This window comes from Phyllobates terribilis, unplaced genomic scaffold (assembly GCF_046119375.1).
Source record: "Phyllobates terribilis strain yellow unplaced genomic scaffold, ASM4611937v1 Scaffold_1__5_contigs__length_1240528914, whole genome shotgun sequence".
NCBI lineage: Eukaryota > Metazoa > Chordata > Amphibia > Anura > Dendrobatidae > Phyllobates > Phyllobates terribilis.
In genome coordinates, this window is record NW_027362761.1 from 727,818,183 (window position 1) to 727,835,917 (window position 17,735).

The following is a 17,735-nucleotide window of genomic DNA, read 5'->3' on the forward strand; positions in this document are numbered from 1 at the left end:
CACCCTGCATGTGTGGTGCTCTTTGGAGAGCCAATGAACATGCAGGGATTGCTTGCCATGCACTGTAATGCCGTAGCCATGTTGGTTGTGGGCATTACAGTGATTGGCTGACCACACAGCATCATTATGTGTATAAAAGACCTGGTGCCGCTATGCTCGTCACAGTCTACCCCGGAAACATGCAGAGTAGGGAGAGCTGCTGCTGAGTCAGGGAGAGATTTGCTTGTTTAGAGTTAGTATAGGTATTTCACAACATATCTATATCCATCTGAACTAACAGTCCTTCTGAGGACTAATGCAGGTGCATATTTTCAGTGGTGAAGGTGATAGCAGGAGTTAGGCAGGCAGTGTATGTGGCAGACTGCAGTGCATATAGTGCAAGGGGGTCCATAGCACCTTCCTGCTGCTGCTGTTCTTACAGATATTTGTAGACTTAGCCCCATATATCAGGGGCCAGGGCCAATTTTTTTTGTCTTAATCCTGGTTATTTGCTTAAAAAACAATCCAGAGTGCACCATTTTTCTGCTCCATTTGCTTGTTAGCACTGCAGAATACAGCCAGATCTGTTCCATATTTAAGCGATAAAAATCCAGAAATTTGAACTGAACCTGGAAAATAATGGCCTCCTTTTCCATTCTGTTGCAGAGTGTCAGTCAAGCTATTCACACTAGGTCTCTGTGTAGAATAATATTAGTAAATTACAGGCCTGCTATTTAAAACCGTGGTTCTCTGTCAGACATATCACATATTACAGTTTTCCAGAATCAGCCATTTCTGCCTTCCATTTCGTTGCAGGGTGTCGATCAAGCTATTCACACTAGGTGTCTGTGAAGAATAGTATTAGTAAATTACAGGCCTGCTATTTAAAACCGTGGTTCTCTGTCAGACGTATCTCATATAACTGCGTTCCAAAATCAGCCATTTCTAGTGAACGTGGAAAATATTGTCCTCCATTTAAAATAGGCAAGGGACGGGAAAGTGGACGTGATGGTGCATGCAGAGGCCGAGGCCGTGGGCAAGTTGAAATTGTGCCACAACAAACACCCACATCTTGTCGCCCTACCTTCCTGTCCCAATTGCTAGGGGACCGCAGCACACCACTATTGAACCCAGAGCAATGTCAAAAGGTTGTTGGTTGGATAGCGGATAATGCTTCTAGTCACTTTGCCACCATTACTACCACCTTGTCTTCCACACGGTCAAGTCTCAATAGCCATGAGTCTGGACAGCATATTCCTTACCCTGATCCTCCTTCCTCACACCATGCAGAGTGCCCGGAGACAACTGATCCCACACTTGGACACTCCGAAGAGCTGTTCACTTTTCCATTTGTAGATTCGGGCCTCTCACCCGACCAGCTTCAAGTGAGTCAAGAGGAGAATCGCATGTAGCGATGCCCAAATATTTGAGCTGCCACGGTCACACGAAGGCAACGGTTGGAAAGTGCAATTACTGTCGCAAGAGGTGGATGATGATGAGACACAATTGCCAGAAAGTCAGAAGGAGGACCATGGGGTGGAAGTGGAAGACGAGGTGGTGGATGATAGAGTAAAGCCCCCGTCTCACATAGCGAGATCGCTAGCAAGATCGCTGCTGTGTCACGGTTTTGGTGACGCAACAGCGACCTCACCAGCGATGTCGCTATGTGTGACACTTTGCAACGATCAGGCCCCTGCTGTGAGGTCGCTGATCGCTGCAAAGTGTCCTGGACCATTTTTTGGTCGTTGCTCTCCCGCTGGTCAGCACACATCGCTTTGTGTGACCAACTGGAGCTGCGATCAGGCTGGTAACCATGATAAACATCGGGTTACTAGGGGCACATGCGCACCTAGTAACCCGATGTTTACCATAGTTACCAGCCTGCTAAAGTGAGCTGTAACCTCCCGCTCACTGTAGCAGAGTGGTAACCATGATAAACAACGGGTTACTAGGAGCGCGTGTGCCCCTAGTAACCCGATGTTTACCATAGTTACCAGCCTGCTCCTGCTTCAGCAGGCTCGTAACCAGGAGCAGGACATCGTGGAAAGATTCTTTCCATGATGTCGCTGCTCCCCTGATCGTTGGTGAGCTTGCCTGTTTGACAGCTCACCAGCAACCACATAGCGACGCAGCAGCGATCCCTGACAGGTCTTATCGTTGTCGGGATCGTTGCAGCGTCGCTAAGTGTGACGGGGCCTTTACTGACCTAACCTGGCAGGGGGACATGCAGAGCGAAGACAGCAGCACACAGGGAGAGGGAGGCGTAGCACCACAACTGGCAGGAAGAAGCAGTGTGGTGGCCGCAGACATAAGGCGGAAAAGCTTTCCCTGTAACACCAGCACGACGGAAGTTGCCAGTACAACTGTTAGGTCTTTCCGAGTCTGGTTATTTTTTACAGACTCTGCAGATAACCCCAAAAAGGCCATATGCACCACCTGCCAGGCAAGCATCAGAAGGGGTAGCAAAACTAGCAGCCTGACCACCACTAGCATGATCAGGCACATGGCAGCAAAGCGCCCTACTAAGTGGGCCGAACCCCAGGATCCAGAAACAGTGTCTGTGAATGACACCACTGCTTTTTCCGTTGTTGTGCGTGCACACCAATCCCCTGTCCATGGCGCATGCGAAGATGCCTCTTGCCCTGCACGTGTCATTGCACACTCTCAATTAGCACCATCAGCAAGCACGTCCACTTCCTTGTCCCAGCGCAGCGTTCAGTTGTCCCTACCCCAGTCCTTGGAATGCAAGCGCAAATACGCAGCCAACGCCCCACAGGCCACACTACTGAATTCACACATTTCTCGACTGCTTGCGCTCGAAATGTTGCCTTTTTGGCTCGTGGAGACGGAACCTTATGGCAGCGGCCCTCCCTCGGTACTCGGTCCTCAGCCGCCACTATTTCTCCTAGTGTGCTGTCCCCGCATTACACAAGCACGTATCCCACAACATTAGCCGTGCCCTCAACAACGCAGTTACTGGGAAAGTCCACCTAACTATGGACACGTGGACAAGTGCTTGTGGGCAGGGACGGTACATTTCGCTGACGGCACTTTTCGCTGACTGCACACTGGGTTAATATAGTGGAAGCCGGGACCCAGTCGGACCTTGGGACGGAACACGTCCTCCCGACGCCGAGGATTACGGGCCCTAGGTCAATCAGGGTTGCCCCCACATTCTACAGCTTCTGCACCTCCTCCTCTTCAGCCTCCATCTCCGAAATGAGCACATCAGTCTGAAGCTGGAAGCACTGCAGCACTGCCTCGGCCTAGCGACAACTGCCTGTGCTGAAGCTAAAATGCTTAGGTGACAAACCGCACATCGCTGAAGAGTTGTGGACAGCTCTAAAAGAGCAGGCAGATCTGTGTCTGACACTGCTGAACCTACAGCCAGGCATGGTCGTGTGTGACAATGGCCGGAACCTGGTGGTGGCTCTGAAGCGAGGCAAACTCACACACATACCATGCCTGGCCCATGTGCTTAACCTTGTGGTTCATTGGTTTCTCAGTACCTACCCAGACGTCGCATCTGCTTGTCAAAGTACACCGCTTGTGTGCCCATTTTGGAAAGTCAGCTACTGCTTCTGCCGACCTTGCCGTGCTTCAGCAGCGTTTGCAGCTTCCAGCTCACCGACTGGTGTGCGATGTCCCCACGCGTTGGAACTCTACATTGCAGATGTTGGGAAGGATTTGTGAGCAGAAGAGGGCAGTTGTTGACTACCAGCATCAACAAGGCCGTCGGTATTCAGGTCAGACTGCACACATAAGACCTCAGGAGTGGACATGGATGTCAGACATCTGTACCATTCTCCAAAACTTTGAGGACTCCACCAAGATGGTGAGCGGCGATGACTCCATAATTAGCGTCACCGTCCCGCTTCTCTGTCTACTGAAACGCTCTCTGCTCTCAAAGTGGAAGCATTGCAGGCGGAGCACGATGAGATGGAGCAAGGAACCATACAGGATGATTCCACACAGCCCAGCCTCATCTCATCCCAACGTGGATTGGGTGACAATGAGGAAGAGGAGGAGGGAAAACAGGAGCTAGTTTCCTGTGCTATAGACAGTACTATCTGCACAACTGTCATAGTGGATGGGTTGAGGACAGGGAGAAGGAGGAGAATGAGGAGGAGAGCATGGTCAGTCATTCTCTTGGTGAGGAAATGAAACTCTTGCCTCTTTGCAGTCTGTCACACATTGCTGAATTTGTTACGCTGCCTTTCCCGTGACCCTCGCGTTGTCCAAATTTTGGGAGACAGTCATTACTGGTTGGTGACACTTGTAGACCCACTCTGTAAGGAGAACTTTCTGTCTCTTATTCCCTTACCGGACAGGCCTAATAAAATAAGGCAGTACCAGAATGCCCTTGTTGATTAATTATTAACAAAATCCCCGACGCTGGTGGCAGAGGTCACAGTTCGTTGGACAATTCGCAAGGAGTACAGGCGAGAGAGACACAAATGCAATCCAGCAGAGGCAGGGGGACACTGTCAAAGTTCTGGGACAGTTTTCTCAGCCCCTCCCATCACACAGGCCCTGAGGCGTGGGGTACTCTCCCAAGGAGGGAAAAGTTTAGGAAAATGCTGAGGGAATACCTTGCCGATCGTACCAATGTCCTCCGTGATTCCTCTGTGCCTTATAATTATTGGGTATCCAAGCTGGACACATGGCATGAACTGTTTCTCTACGCCTTGGCGGTCCTGGCCTGCCCTGCTGCCAGCGTTTTGTCAGAGCGGGTTACTATTGCCGCTGATGGAATTATAACCGAAAGGCGCATCCGCTTGTCAACTGAAAATAGTGACAGGCTGACTTTTAAAAAAATGAACAAGGGCTGGATTGGGCCAGACTTCTCAGACCCACCGAATAATAGCAGCGTAGCATAAACTCAAATACAGTGTCTTTTTTTTGGGGAAGTCTAACTTTATTCGCATGCACCTCTGTCTTCACACCCAGACATGGGTATACGCTTTCTGATTTTGTCTATTTGCTCTTGTCCTCCTCCTCCTCTTCATCCTCCACCACCATATCACCACAATATCTACCATATCGCAATATCTACGTCTCATGCAAGGGGCACTGGAGTTCCTCCAAATTTTTGTCAGCTGTTGCATTCACTGCCTAGGCAAACAGTATACCTGACCCGCTCCTTTCCAATGGGAACATGTCGTTACTGTGGCCCAGCTTTGTGTGTCTTTAAATTGGTATTGGGGTTTTTCCAAAATTTTGGCAGCCCTTGCAGTCACTGCATGGGCATTACCACTATAGGAGTCCCACTCCTTTATAATGGGAACATTTTTTTTACTGAGACCCTCCTCTATGTCTCTTCAAAGTGGTATTTGGGTGCGTCCATATTTTTGGCAGCCCTTACAGTCACTGCATAACCAATTGCAAAAAGAACTTCGGCACTCCATACATGAAAATATAAGAAATATTGTATCTAGACTAATGTCACTTTGAAAAATGAAGGTTTTTTGCGCATAATTTGGCCAATTTATGTGTGCCCATCAACCACGACAAGGTCACCTTCGTATGATGGGAAACTACGCTACGCTACCACTGGATATGCCACTCTTGGGCTGTAAGCCTGTATGGACAAAACGTCTCTGCTTGGGCTTTTAACCTACAATGTATGGGCTGGTAGAGCTAGTTAAAACCACCTGTGACTGAATGGGAGGGACACATGGTCAGAAAAAAGGCTGTCAAACTTCTAATAGTGTGAACACGTACCTGCTGCAATGCTCCAGGAGCGGGATCCCAAAAATGATTAATAGAAAAAAGAGAGGGGTCGCTCACTGGTCTATTCGGGTGCTCTGAAGAAAAGAGTAATCTCAATTGCAAAAAGAACTTCGGCACTCCATACATGAAAATATAAGAAATATTGTATCTAGACTAATGTCACTTTGAAAAATGAAGGTTTTTTGCGCATTATTTGGCCAATTTATGTGTGCCCATCAACCACGACAAGGTCACCTTCGTATGATGGGAAACTACGCTACGCTACCACTGGATATGCCACTCTTGGGCTGTAAGCCTGTATGGACAAAACGTCTCTGCTTGGGCTTTTAACCTACAATGTATGGGCTGGTAGAGCTAGTTAAAACCACCTGTGACTGAATGGGAGGGACACATGGTCAGAAAAAAGGCTGTCAAACTTCTAATAGTGTGAACACGTACCTGCTGCAATGCTCCAGGAGCGGGATCCCAAAAACTACCGTAGCGTAGCGTAGTTTCCCATCATACGAAGGTGACCTTGTCGTGGTTGATGGGCACACATAAATTGGCCAAATTATGCGCAAAAAACCTTCATTTTTCAAAGTGACATTAGTCTAGATACAATATTTCTTATATTTTCATGTATGGAGTGCCGAAGTTCTTTTTGCAATTGAGATTACTCTTTTCTTCAGAGCACCCGAATAGACCAGTGAGCGACCCCTCTCTTTTTTCTATTAATCATTTTTGGGATCCCGCTCCTGGAGCATTGCAGCAGGTACGTGTTCACACTATTAGAAGTTTGACAGCCTTTTTTCTGACCATGTGTCCCTCCCATTCAGTCACAGGTGGTTTTAACTAGCTCTACCAGCCCATACATTGTAGGTTAAAAGCCCAAGCAGAGACGTTTTGTCCATACAGGCTTACAGCCCAAGAGTGGCATATCCAGTGGTAGCGTAGCGTAGTTTCCCATCATACGAAGGTGACCTTGTCGTGGTTGATGGGCACACATAAATTGGCCAAATTATGCGCAAAAAACCTTCATTTTTCAAAGTGACATTAGTCTAGATACAATATTTCTTATATTTTCATGTATGGAGTGCCGAAGTTCTTTTTGCAATTGAGATTACTCTTTTCTTCAGAGCACCCGAATAGACCAGTGAGCGACCCCTCTCTTTTTTCTACTGCATAACCAATAACAGTATAGGAGACACACTCTTTAATAATGGGAACAACAAAGCATAGCCGACTGCTGGCCCTTTAAGAATAGTAAGGGCTGCCTGATGGCCCTATAAAAAATAGTGTTTATGACTTTCAGAGTCCCTCCTTCATAAATGAAACAGGATGTGTCTGATGTCTTACACACCACATGGCCAGATAAGGTAGTAAAATGTTAAAATGGCATTTCCTGGTGAATGCATTTTTCACCGTTTGAAAGCAATGCAAAAGTGCAAAAACGCATCAAAAACGCCACGTGTGAACATAGCCCAAGGTGTGGAGGAACATTTTTGTTTTTGTATATTTATTTTGCCTTATATACAAGTCATTACCCTGGAAAGGATGTTCCTTAACATATTTCCCAGGAAAATCCATTTTGGTTTAGTTTTTGTATGTTTTATTGGGAGTACGTAAAAGTGGCGTAATACCTCTGACAACATTGTTTACAGAATTGACCTGGGAGTTAGAGATGCTTCCAGGAGTCTTCCCCATGCTGTTCCCATATTATTTGAGCACTGTTCCCATCTATTTGGGTAATTTTTAGGCCCTTTGCAGACCGCCGGGGATAGCTGCCGTAAAAATGCTCCAGTTTCCCATAGACTTACATTGGGCTCTTTACTCGGATCGAGCACTTGAGCATTCCACGAACAACGAGTACCTGAACATTTTAGTGCTTGCTCATCACTACTTATAACTTGCCATGACTTTTATAAATTGTCTTGGTACTTCTTGTCTTCACCACCAGAGGGCAAAAGGATTCTTATGTATATTCGGAATTTTCTGGCTTATATTATTGTGTAATTTATCATTGAATGTAATAAGAAAGCCATTCCGTGATGGAGTATATGGGATAGTTTCTACCTGTTTTCTATTATTAGGCCCTCTCGTGTAACCTGGGAGCTGGAAACATTGTAAATATTATGTATATATAAAGTAAGGATACCACAAATTATTACTTGTGCATATTTTCTTGTCTTCATGTGTTTTATGATTTTAAAAGATGTATAAAGATTTATATTTTTATATGCTTATTGGGTAGTTCGTTAGTTTTATTGGTTTTGCTTCTGATGTGTTGAACTCACACCCTAATTATGGCCTTGTTCTTTCGTTCTTGATTAGTAATGGGACTCATGTCTTCCAAAAAATGTAATATAGTAGCATATTTTACAAGTTATCAAGAAATCAAACGTTCCTGTTTGCTAATAAGAAATGTATTAAAAAAATTGTATAAAATCTCAAATCGCCCACTTATTCACAGAATGTAATTAAAAAATTATCTAAAAATCTCTGAAAAAATGAACATATTTTGGTATTGCTGTATCTGCAACCATCCAAAAAAAATATCCACAGAAAAGAAAATCGAAATGGCAGTCCTTTTATTTCATTTTTTGGTCACTAGAGCAAAAATCAACCCTTACTACTCAATCGACGGAAAAATAACACATTTATTTCCCTTAGAATATGGTAGCACAAACCTTTTTATAGAATAACCAAACTGATTCATAGAACAAATTTCATTACATTATATGGTGAAATAGATGGTGTTATTGGAAGCTACAATTCATCCTGCAAAAAACAAACACTCATATATCTATGTAGACGGGAAAATAAAAAAAAGTTGAGGGTCGTAGAAGAAGGGGAGGAAAAAAACAAAAAAGAGCTAACCCTTATGTTGAGCCTCTCTGAGATTTGCTCCATTTAACCCTTTTACCCCCGAGGGTGGTTTGCACGTTAATGACCCGGCCAATTTTTACAATTCTGACCACTGTCACTTTGTGAGGTAATTACTCTGGAACGCTTCAACGGATCCCCCTGATTCTGAGAATGTTTTTTCATGACATATTGTACTTCATGATAGTGGTAAAAATTATTCGCTATGACTTACGTTTATTTGTGAAAAAATGGGAAATTTGATGAAAATTTTAAAAATGTCGCAGTTTTCAAAAGTTTTAATTTTTATGCCCTTAAATCAGAGAGATAGGTCGCACAAAATAGTTAATAAATAACATTTCTCACATGTGTACTTTACATCAGCACAATTTTGGAACCACAATTTTTTTTTGTTAGGAAGCTATAAGGGTTAAAAGTTGACCAGCGATTTCTCATTTTTCCAACAAAATTTACAAAACCATTTTTTTAGGGACCACATCACATTTGAAGTGACTTTGAAGGGGCCTTTATGATAGAAAATACCCAAAAGTGACACCATTCTAAAAACTGCATCCCTCATGGTGCTCAAAACCACATTCAAGAAGTTTATTAACCCTTCAGGTGCTTCATAGAAATTTTTGGAATGTGGAAGAAAAGAATCAACATTTAACTTTTTTCACAAAAATATTACTTTAGACCCAATTTTTTTTATTTTTGCAAGGGTAACAGGAAAAATGGACCCCAAAATTTGTTGTGCAATTTCTCCTGAGCACGTCAATACCCCATATGTGGGGGAAAACCACTGTTTGGGCGCACGGCAGGGTTCGGAAGAAAGGAGCGCTATTTGACTTTTTGATTGTAAAATTTGCTTGAATAATTAGAGGACGCCATGTTGCATTTGGGGAGCCCCTGATGTGCCTAAACAGTGGAAACCCCCCACAAGTGACACTTTTTGAAAACTAGACCCCTCAGGGAACTTACCTAGATGTGTGGTGAGCACCCTGAACCCCAAGGTGCTTCACAGAATTTTATAATGTGAAAATAAAGAAATCAAGCTTTTTCCACAAAAATGATCTTTTAGTCCCAAATTTTATATTTTCACAAGGGTAAGAGGAGAAAATGGACCCCAAAAACTGTTGTGAAATTTCTCCTGATTACGCCAATACCCCAAATGTGGGGAAAATACACTGTTTGGGTGCACGGCAGGGTTCAGAAGGGAAGGAGCACTGTGTGATTTTTTGAACACAAAATTGGCTGGAATCAAGAGCGGAGGCCATGTCGCGTTTGGAGAGCTCCTGATGCGCCTTAAAAGTGGAAACCCCCCACAAGTGACCCCATTTTGGAAACTAAACCCCTCGAGGATTTTATCAAGGGGTATAGTGAACATTTTGACCCCAGAGGTATGACACAGAATTTGATAACATTAGGTCATCATATTGAATAAGTTGTCATTATTCCTGAGCGCAATTGCTCACTACTTGAGTTTGCATCTGGTACTTGGGTATGCACCATGTATCGCGGGTGCTTGAGTGACATGCTAGAGTCCCCGCCCCACATGTTTCACGGTTGTTAGACACCCCCAAAAAAATATGCGGGGGTCGCTCGTGCATGGCAGGCAAACCCCGCAAGTTTCTTTTGGCTGTACATCAGCCGCGAAACATATGGGGCAGAGACTTGAGCATGTCACTGGAACACCCGCGATACTTTGTGCATACCCGACCACCCGATGCAAACTCAAGTAGCGAGCACTTGTATTCACCACTAGTCGCCATATCGTCATCATTTTTTTTTCTTTACTTTTGAAAAAATCCCAACCCCAACACAACCCTAAGCCCAACCCTAACAGAACCTTAGCACAAGCCTAACCCTATCACAAGCCTAGCCCTAGAGTTTATTTTTTACGCCATTCCTCGTGCTGTATAAGTGATAGGATGACTTTATTCTTCGGGTTGGTGTGATTACAGCGATACCAGATTCACATCGGGTTTTTACATTTGGCAGCTGTCACACACTAAAAGACACTTTTTTTTGCAAAGACTAGTTTTTGCAATCATTTTTCCATATTTTGGCTGAAAGGGTTATGTAAGGGCTTGTATTTTGCAGGACAAGTTGACGTTTTTATTGATACTATTTTCAGGCAAATGGCATTTTTTGATCGCTTTCTATTCGAATTTTTGATGGGCAGAATAAACAAAAACCAACAATTCAGGAATTGTTTTTTTTTATATTCTGTTCCACGTGTGGTAAAATTGATAAGGCAGCTTTATTCTTCGGGTCAGTACATTTACAGCGATACCACATTTATACTGTTTTTTTATGTTTTGGCGCTTTTACACAATAAAAACTATTTTATAGTAAAAAAAAAAAAAATGTTTGTATCGCTTTATTCTGAGAGCTATAACTTTTTTATTTTTCGGCTGATGGAGCTGTATGGCGGCTTGTTTTTTGCAGGAAATGATGATATTTTCAGCGGTACCATTTTTATTTACATTCGTCTTTTTGATTGCGTTTTATTCCATTTTTTGTTTGGCGGTATGATGATAAAGCATCGTTTTTTGCTTGTGTTTTTTTTTTTTTTTTACCGTGTTCACTAAAGGGGTTAACTAGTGGGGCAGTTTCATAGGTCAGGTCATTCTGGACGCGACAATACCAAATATGTGTACTTTTTGTTCTTTTATTGTTTTTTTTTTTTTTTTTTCATAATAATATTTATTTATGGATACAGTATATTTTTATTTTTCTGGGATTATTTTTTCTTTTCTTTATATATGTTTACAATTTTTTTTTTTTTTACTTTCTGGCACTGTGTTTTACTTTTACACTCATTTTTTGCAGGCTGCTCTCTTGTATAGCATAGGGATACAGCAGCATCCTTATTCTATGCAGGCTGTCAGCCCCTGCAGACACAAGTTAGGTAGATCGTGCATTTAGCACGATCTACCTAACTTGCTGATGCCTGGTGACCTGGATGTCGTCATGATGACATCGGGTCACCATGGCAACGATCGGGACCCAGTATACACAGCGCGGGACCCTGGCTACAAGGCCTGCCCCGGAAATGCTGCTATCAACTTCATTCGCAGCATTTCAGGGATTAATGTGCCTGGAGCGGTTCGGGAATGCTCCTGGGACGTAGTACCGGGTGTCAGCTGTGAGAATCAGATGACACCCGGCGGCGATCGCCACCTTTTGCTTTGATGACTGCTTTGCACACTCTTGGCATTCTCTTGATGAGCTTCAAGAGGTAGTCACCGGAAATGGTCTTCCAACAATCTTGAAGGCTTTCCCAGAGATGCTTAGCACTTGTTGGCCCTTTTGCCTTCACTCTGCGGTCCAGCTCACCCTGGCGGCAGAAGTCACAGTTACTTGGACAACCAAGGAGTACAGGTGAGGGAGACAACGCAGCAGAGGCAGGGGAACACTGTCAAAGGTGTGGGACAGTTTTCTCAGACCCTCGGAGTGCACAGGCCCTGATGCACAGGGTACTCTCAGAAGGAGGGAAAAGTTTTCGAATATGCTGAAGGAGTACCTTACCAACCATACCAATGTTATCCGTGATTCTTCTGTGCCTTATACTTATTGGGCATCCAAGCTGGACACGTGGCATCAACTGGCTCTCTACAACTTGGAGGTCCTGGCCTGCCCTGCTGCTTTTGTCAAAGTGGGTTTTTAGTGCGGCCGGGGGCATTATAACTGATAGGCGCATCCACCTGTCAACTGAAAATGCTGAAAGGCTGACTCTTATATGACTCTGGATTGGGCCAGACTTCTCAACACCACCGGATGATAGCAGCGTAACATAAACTGAAATCCAGTGGCTTTTTTTTTGGGAGGTCTATTCCCATGCACCTCTTCACGAGTATATGCTTCCTGATTTTGTCTATTTTCTGTTGTCCTTCTCCTTCTCATCCTCCACCTCCATATCACCAGGGTGACCATGAGGCAACACCCATATAATTTGTTTTAATGGTGTTTATGATGCCCGTAGGAGTTTTTTTTAGAGGCCTACCTCTAACATTCTGTATGATATACAATATATTCATGTATACCCCCCAGGGGTAAATGTTTTTCAGCCAGTATAGGAGACCTGATCTTTATAATGGGAACATTTTTTACCCTCCTCTATGTCTCTTCAAAGGGGTATTGGGTTGCGTCCAAATTTTTGGCAGCCCTTGCAGTCACTGCATACGCAATAACGGTACAGGAGATTCGCTCCTTTATAATGGGAACATTTTGATACTGAGGTCCTCCTCTGTGTCTTCAAATTGGTATTGGGGTTTTTCCAAAAATTTGGCAGCCCTTTCAGTCACTGCATTCAAGATAACAATATAGGAGACCCACTCCTTAATAATGGGAAATTATTTTTTTTAAATCAGGCCCTCTGTGTCTTCAAAGGTGTATTGGGGTGTTTCCAAATTTTGGCCAGACCTTGAAGTCACTGCATACGCTATAACAGTATAGGAGACCTGCTCCTTAATAATGGGATGGCCCTATAAAATTAAGCTTTGTGACTTTGAGTCGCTCCTTCATAAATGAAACAGGATGTGTCTGATCATGTGTCACAAACCACATGGCCAGATAAGGTAGTAAAATGTTAAAATGACATTTACCGGTGAATGCATTTTTCACAGTTGAAAGCAATGCAAAAGTGTAAAAACGCATCAAAAACGCTACTTGTGAACATAGCCCAAGGAGTGGAGGAGTATTTTTGTTTTTGTATGTTTATTTTGCCTTATATACAAGTCATTACCCTGGAAAGGATGTTCCTTAACATTTTTCCCAGGAAAATGCATTTTGGTTTAGTTTTTGTATGTTTTATTGTGAGTCCGTAAAAGTGGTGTAATACCTCTGACAACGTTGTTGACAGCAGTGATCTGGGAGTCAGAGATGCTTCCAGGGGTCTTCCCCATGCTGTTCCCATGTCATTTGAGCATTGTTCCCATCGATTAGGGCAATTTTTAGTCCCCTGCAGACTTCGTTACTCGGGTCGAACACCCGAGCATTACGATTTGCTCGACCCGAACAACGAGTACCCGAGCATTTTAGTGCTCACTCATCACTACTCACCTACTGTATCCTCACCCATTCCTTGTAGGTTGTGAGCCCTTGCTGGCAGGGTCCTCTCTCCTCCCTTACCGGTTGGTCACTTGTACTGTATTGTTCAAGTTTTATTGTACTTGTTTTTTTTATTATGTATACCACTTTTCACAAGTGCCATGGAATAAATGGCACTATAATAATAAATAATAATAATAGACTACCTGTTAGACAAACCCTGAAAGCATAAGTTAATACAGAGCACAATGTATGGATGGATGCGTGTGTATATACACATTTGGCATTGTTGTGTCTGTAACTATGCACTTTATAACACTATGTCATTACATTGTGAATTGCCCAAATAACAGTGGGATAAACAATGCAAGAACTGCTGTTTTTTTTTTTTCTTTTTTTTTTGCTCATCCACCCTCACAAAAAATTTGAAATAAAAAGTAATCAAAAAGTCATATGTACCCAAAACAGCTTGTCCCACAAGAAATAATCCCTCACACAGCTCAGTTGATGGAAAAACATAAAACTTATGGCTCTCAGAATATGGCGACACAAAAACAAATGATTAATTAACAAAGAATGTATTTATTGTACAAAAGACATAAAACAACATGAATTTGGTATTGCCTTGATCGTATTGGTCCACATATTTTACAAAATGTACTACAAGAACAAAACACAAGTAGGGTACATGGTGATACAAAAAAGGAGCACACACACATAATACTGACATGTTAAAACATACGGTTTGATAGTAGTATACAAACAGGATATCGGAGCTCAATATCAATGTAAACACTCTAATAACGGGATCCTTGGTAACTATCACTAGAACCTGCTACATTGGCAGGGTATCAATCCCGAATAACTACCACTAAACCTGCTATACTAACAGGGTGTTGGTCTCAGATGATGTACATTTAAAGCCAATTAGGCACAACCAGGGATATAGCCAGCAGTCTCTGTCTCTATCAGGAATAAATACCATTTAAAAGTAGAAATAATTATTGCATTAATGGCTTATCATATCCATAAATCTAGTTGTGCATGATTATATCATATTCAAATGGTTCATACCTGGTTTATGAAACATATGCGTTGTCTAGTTGCTCTAAGATCACTGGTCTGAGGGCATGCACATATAAAGAGTGGCTCTAGATTCAAATGGTCCTGTTGTTAGTGTGGTGCTCACCCCGACGCACGTTTCGGTGCGTCCTTCATCAGGGTGTGACGTCAGACTCCAGGTTTTTTGTATCACCATGTACCCTACTTGTTGTAATAAAGGTCTCTTTTATTTACATCAAAGACCTATTTGTCGGATATTTTTATATAGGTTCTAATTCTGTTCCGATTGGTCTATCCAATCCAGTTAGCAGATATACATATTTCCACTATGTTGATGTGTATGACTATTAAGACTGTATGTAAATGGAAATGTATATCATCTGCGTGCCCTTTGCAACTTTTTTGTAAGAACAAAACACAGAATTGATTCTTTTTTTTTAATACGGCGACAAAACCCTTTTGGTAATAATTTTGTGCCTCTGACAAATCCAACTTGTCTCCTACACCAAAATAAAAATGTTATGACGATGAAAAGAAAAAAAGTGCTTTGTCTTTTTAAGTCTCAAAATGGCATAGTCCTGAAGGGGTTAACAGACAAAATGATAGCGCCTGCTTTGCTATTTTGCCCAGTTAAAAAGAAAACCTACAGTGTCGGCAAAAAAAATCTTTACACTTGCGCAGCAAAAAAAAACTTTACATATAAAATCCACATCATAATTTCACTCTTTAAAAGTGTACACAATGGGGGAGATAATAAAAAACGGTCTAATATTAAAGCTGGCTTTGTTGCAAATATCAACCAATCAACGCTCAGTTTTCACTTCTCTGGTAAAGCGAAAGCTGCACTCTGATTGGTTGTTATGTGCAGCTCAGCCAGTTTTGCTATTAGGCAGTCTTTTATTATCTCCCTCAGTTTTTTATTATCTCCTACAATGGGTCGAAAGAAGCTTAAAATGGAAGAGAAATCCCGTGCCTTGACTCTGCTCGAGAAGGGGGATTCAGTGATTGCTGTAGCTAGAGATCTGGGAGTGTCAAGAGAAGCAATTTATCAACTGAATCGGTCGGCGGCATCATTTCCTCCTGGGATGGTACCGCAGAGGAAGTCAGGCTCTGGCGCACCTAAGACTTCACCAAGGATTGATAAGCTTCTGAAGCGTGAAGTGATGTCACATCCTTCTATAACTGCCATTGAAATAAAAAATAAGTACCCTATGCTCCTCCAGAACATCGCAACTAGGACAATTCGTCACCGCCTGCAGAAGGACCTGGGTCTACCAAGTTGCTGTGCCGCAAAGAAGCCCCAGCTCACAGCAGCAATGAAGAAGAAACGGCTTGCCTTTTGTAAGAAATATCAAGATTGGACATCTGAAGAGTGGAAGAAAGTGATATTCAGTGATGAGAGCACTTTCAGGCTGGTCAGGGGAGGCTCAAAGGTTGTGCGTCGTCCGAGTACAGTGTCACGTTATGACCCAAAATATACAGTTAAGACTGTTAAACACCCTGACAGTGTGATCGTGTGGGGTGCATTCAGTGGAAGCATGGGCAGGGCTGGTTTGTACTTCCTTCCCAAGATTGTAACTATGAAAGCAAGCAATTATATTACTGTTTTGGAAAAACACATGCTTACTTTTTGGGTCATACATCAGTGAGATTACTTTATGCATGATGGAGCCCCTGTCCACAAAGCCAAGGCCGTGAGAAAGTTTCTCAGTGACCATAACATTAACATTTTAGAGTGGCCAGGTAATTCCCCTGACCTTAACCCCATAGAAAATGCCTGGAATTTAATGAAAAACATGGTTCAAGAGACACGACCCAGCAACATCAACAATCTAAAGGAGGTGCTGAAGACACTGTGGGTAAACATGGACTCCACCTACTTAGCCAGCCTTGCTGAGTCCATGCCTAAACGACTGCAGATGGTGATAAAATGTAAGGGTGACATGACAAAATACTAATTGTAATAAAATATCCACAATAAAACACTTGAATCCACTTGAATATTAAGATTTTGTGGTTTCATTGAACTTGTAAAGATTTTTTTTGCCGGCACTGTAGAACCTGCAGAGAGTTCTGAGAACTGCAATACTGCTCTGATGTTAGTTCTACTTTCTCTGGAACCACTTTTGAGAAGACCTGTGGTAATCGTAATTCATTCTTGTTTTAGGGACCCACATACGTTGGTTCAGCTTACCTCTTTTGTGGCACTGAACAAGTTCCAGCCTTTTCACGTGTCTATTTCCAGTAATACTCTCCTGTTGTTGGTGAGTTTCAGTTTCTTTTGAGCGTTTTTAAAATACAATTCTGTTCATAAACGCTAAGTAATAATAATAAGTAATTCACTTCATCCCAGGATTTCCACAGCCACTTGACACGTAGTGAAATAGTGGGCTACCTTGGGGGGCGTTGGGACACCAGCAGCCAGCGTAAGTATTTTTTGTTGGTTGTATTTGTATTATTTTTTGTTGGTATTTACTGATCACATAAAGGCGTTGTCCATTATTGGATAGCCCCAGTTTAATCAATTCAGGACCCCATATAAAGTAAACATAGTGTATATTCTGTTCCAATAGCAGCGCCATTCCAGCGATGTAGGTGATGTGACATTGTTGTGCAACTTGCCTGCTGCAGCCAATGAGCCGTTACTCATGAGCTGCACCATTTTTTTTTTGTCAGAGCGAATGTCCACCCTAGATATTGATGAACTGCCACTTATTGGCTACAACCAGCATGCGACACACCAATATCACGTCACCCTGCAGTGTTGCTGACATCGGTGGAACCACAGCGCTGCAGGAGACGAGTATGCACCTGGGGGTCCCGAATTGATTAAGCTGGGGGTTGTCCAGTAGTGGAAAACCCCTTTTAAGTATTGTGCTGGAGTAAACTGTAAATCTTTCTCCAGTGTTGACTGTGCTACGTGCCTTTCCATGCCGCTCCCGCCTGAAGGACACAGAGACCGCTGCAGCAGTAGAAGAAGAGGTGACGTTTGGGAACATTGAAATGGGAAGGAAACATCTGAGATTGGAGACATGTCCCCTGAAATGTGTCACAATGCAGTTCTA

At 43.0% G+C, this 17,735-nt stretch overlaps 1 protein-coding gene across 7 annotated transcripts in view; it reads left to right on the forward strand.

Moving 5' to 3' along the window:
- MPND (MPN domain containing) overlaps positions 1-17,735 on the forward strand; it is a 134,450-nt gene that overhangs the window by 72,336 nt on the left and 44,379 nt on the right. For all 7 annotated transcript variants that reach the window (XM_073686364.1, XM_073686362.1, XM_073686365.1 and 4 more), the window contains 3 exons: positions 16,838-16,934; positions 17,024-17,096; positions 17,576-17,652. In XM_073686364.1, the coding sequence (XP_073542465.1) occupies positions 16,838-16,934; positions 17,024-17,096; positions 17,576-17,652 (247 nt within the window). The remainder of the gene's footprint in view (positions 1-16,837; positions 16,935-17,023; positions 17,097-17,575; positions 17,653-17,735) is intronic.